A 3,619-nucleotide genomic window follows, 5' to 3' on the forward strand; every position below is an offset into this window, starting at 1 on the left:
GGTGCAGCACCCTGCACTTGTCCTTGTTGAACTGCATCCTCTTGTTCACCTTTAGGAATTCTTGTGATGTTTGCTTATAAATATAATGCCCCAATGTTCATAAGAGTTACTCCTATTATAGCTGCAGTCATTGACCTAAACTTTTCACTTTGAAATACATCAACTTCAGACATGCAAGTCTACTCTCTCTTTTACAGGCATGTTTTGTTGTTTGTTTTATACTTACTACCACAAAATAACGTATTTGAATTGGTGAACAGTTTTTCATTGGTATCAAGAAATCAGTGTTTGGCTTTGTTTTGTTAGAGGCTTTTGCTTTTTATAGAGAAGATCTTTCCCAGGTATCTTACTAAATGCTTGTCTAAATAGACCTACTACATAGTTGGGAGGGATATATAGAAAAGGTTTCTGAAATGTTCAGGCATCCTATGAGGAATTGGTAGGATTAGTCACTGAATTAAGAATTCATATGAGATCCCTTGATCCAAAGCATGGATTTAGTGACCTACAGGTCTTCCTTCCCCTGTTTTTCTAGGAAAATAAAAGATTGTTTGGGAAATGCTGAGACCAGATCTCGTTTGTTCTGGGGCAGTTTTTGACTCTTTACCTGTTATTTATGTAATATCTCTTGGTGTTTTGTCATTATCTTATCATATCCCAGCTTGTAAAAGGTCTGTGGAAGGAAAACAAATATGTATGTATACCCACGCTGTTTCATCTTCTGATCATTGTCATAAGGTATGGGATATAAAAGATGAAGCATTTTTACTACTCCCACTGGGATAAATATTGGTCTTAATCTTATTGCTTTTATATAGGATTCTGTTTAAGTCCATGGAAGTGCTACATTGATAAGGCCTTTTGGTTCAACTGCTGAGTTTGTGACTTGACTTCCTGCACTCCTCTGCATCTCTTAAATTAAGCTTTAGTTTAAGAGATGGAGGAACTTACCAACTATTTTTCTTTCTTGACAGCATATTGCCTTCAGGAAATGGCCTCTCCTAAATCTTTGCTGAGTCTCGTAACCTTCACTTTCGGGTCAACAATAGGATTTTTCTTATGCTATGTGCTATTTAGTATAGTGCTAGAAGAACAAATTGAGATCCATCCTCATGTTCTTCACAATGATCCTCACGGTGAGCACATAGAAGAAACTGGAAATAATCAGCTGGAGGGACAAATGAACTTCAATGCAGATGCTGGGCAGCATAAAGGTACTTTTGTTTTGTACAATATATATAGAGAGGGACAATTATGTAAAGCGGCACAGAAAAATGTTCAGGTTCTATATAATTTGGTTGCTAGGTATTTGCACATAGGGCTTTTTTGGTCCTTTACCTGCACCCAATATTTGAATTCAAGTGACCTTTCTTTCAGAAGGCCCTGGATGATGGGTTTTATTTACCAACTTACATTTTCTAAAGAGTAATTTTGCAGAGAGACCAACTACTTGCCATGTGTTTCATCTAGAATGGGTGGGGGACAGAGCAGTTCCTTTCCATATTTGCTAGCTTGAGCTTCCCACAAGGCCAAAACAAAAACTCTTATTGCCCAGCTGCCCTAATTATCAGTATGGCAAAGAGAGCTGGATTCCATTTCAGATTTAAAAAAAAAATTCTTGAATGCCTGTATTGTCTTCACATTTTTATTTTTTAATTTACATTGATGTCACAGCACTACAAGGAAGATTCTTTCAAATTAGTTATAATAAAAACGTTGAATTCAGATGCATTTTTGCAAATCTCTTGTTGTTTGTGAGATGATCTATATGTTGGCCAGTGCTAATATTGCCCACTTTTTCTTGTAAAACTAAGTAGGAATAATATTTGAAATGCTTCTCTTTTCTGAATTTAACTTCCATCTCACTAACCTAATAGAGTAGGGAGATGTATTACCTGGGCTTTTAGTGACTAACATTCAAATTGAGCTGTGGTTACATTGTTCTGTACCTAAAATAACAGCATTAGCAGCAGTGACAGCAAAGCTCCAAAATAGTAGTTTCTTCTAGTGAATAGCTTTTTTGGGCTTATTCCCATTCTCCTTTCTCTTCATGTTCTTTAATATTTAGTACAATACATGATGTTTTCCTGGTATAAATTGTTAATATTTTTCTGTGTGTTCAGTTCTTCCATTTGTCTTACATTAGTGTATTCACTAAGCTTCATCTTGGCATTTGTCTTTTTTCAGATGAAAACAAACTTATTGCTGATGAATTGTATCAGAAGGTCAAAATACTCTGTTGGGTCATGACCGGGCCACAGAATCTAGAGAAGAAAGCCAAGCATGTTAAAGCCACTTGGGCTCAGCACTGCAATAAAATATTATTTATGAGCTCTGAGGAGAATAAAGATTTTCCAACCGTGGGTCTAGAAGCCAAAGAAGGCAGGGACCAGTTGTATTGGAAAACTATTAAAGCTTTCCAGTATGTACATGATCATTATTTTGATGATGCTGACTGGTTTATGAAAGCAGATGATGATACATATGTCATATTGGACAATTTGAGGTGGCTTCTTTCAAAATACAGTCCAGAACAACCAATATACTTTGGAAGAAGGTTCAAGCCTTATGTGAAACAGGGCTACATGAGTGGAGGAGCAGGATATGTGCTGAGCAAAGAAGCTCTAAAGAGATTTGTTAATGCATTTAAAACCAACAAATGTTCTCATAGCTCTTCTATTGAAGACCTGGCACTAGGAAAATGCATGGAGACTATTAATGTAGAAGCTGGAGATTCAAGGGACACAAGTGGTAAAGAAACTTTTCATCCCTTTGTGCCAGAACATCTCTTAATCCGAGGATACCTACCAAAGACATTTTGGTATTGGAATTATAATTATTATCCTGCTGTGGAGGTGCGTGGGTTTTTTTGTGTATGTTTTAGAAAACTTGGACATCATATAACACTACATTTGTTATATAGCTATACATTGATATTGTATGTTATAAGGTATTATATTTTATATAGTATAAAATACATTTTATATCTGTCGATTGATAGATGATTATGGGCTGTTGAGCTGCTTGAATTTCAGCATTTAAATTGTGTTGGCAAAACTATTTAATTGTGAGTACCTAAGATCAGCTTAATTCTACTCTTATATAAACTGTTAGTGAATCAAAACTGGAAGGGAAGAACCTAGTTTTCCAGAAGAATTCCTAAATCAAAAATAATTTTCTTCTGTTTTATTTTTAAAAAAATGAAGTTTACTGGTTAAATATTTTTCAGGATTTTGTTTTTTTTAGAGGTCTTTGCTTTTTTATAGAGAAGAGCATTTCCAGTTACCTTATGAAATGCTTGTCTAAATCAGCCAGCTGTAGAACCAGGAGGGATGTTAAACTTTCAGACACAAAGTTCACTTCATCATGTCTGGGAGAGGAAGCGAGTTCTTGCTTCCTGGATATTTGCCATTAAAAGGAGCTATCGCTGCCTTATGATGTTGTGCCCTTGCACAATTAGGGAGCAGTACTCTAGCTTAAAAGAAGTACTGTTACCAAAATCCTTATGATCACACACACTTTTTCTTGGACTTGCACAATGAGGACTTTTTAAATTTTATTCACAATTTGTAAAACACTGTAGAATTAAATAATAAATGCCTGACATGAGAGAGAGGCT

At 35.6% G+C, this 3,619-nt stretch overlaps 1 protein-coding gene across 2 annotated transcripts in view; it reads left to right on the forward strand.

The window, feature by feature from the left end:
- The window catches only part of C1GALT1 (core 1 synthase, glycoprotein-N-acetylgalactosamine 3-beta-galactosyltransferase 1), a 17,064-nt gene that overhangs the window by 5,814 nt on the left and 7,631 nt on the right, over positions 1-3,619 (forward strand). Inside the window, exons 2-3 of one of the 2 annotated variants that reach the window (XM_019508466.1) lie at positions 975-1,214; positions 2,188-2,855. In XM_019508466.1, coding sequence (XP_019364011.1) covers positions 992-1,214; positions 2,188-2,855 — 891 coding nt within the window. In that variant the 5' untranslated portion in view covers positions 975-991. Of the gene's footprint in view, positions 1-119; positions 1,215-2,187; positions 2,856-3,619 lie in introns of those variants that run through there. The other variant, XM_019508465.1, reaches the window with a different exon arrangement.

The sequence above is a fragment of the Gavialis gangeticus genome, unplaced genomic scaffold (genome assembly GCF_001723915.1).
Source record: "Gavialis gangeticus isolate Ggan-Ray unplaced genomic scaffold, GavGan_comp1, whole genome shotgun sequence".
In the NCBI taxonomy this organism is placed as follows: Eukaryota; Metazoa; Chordata; order Crocodylia; family Gavialidae; genus Gavialis; species Gavialis gangeticus.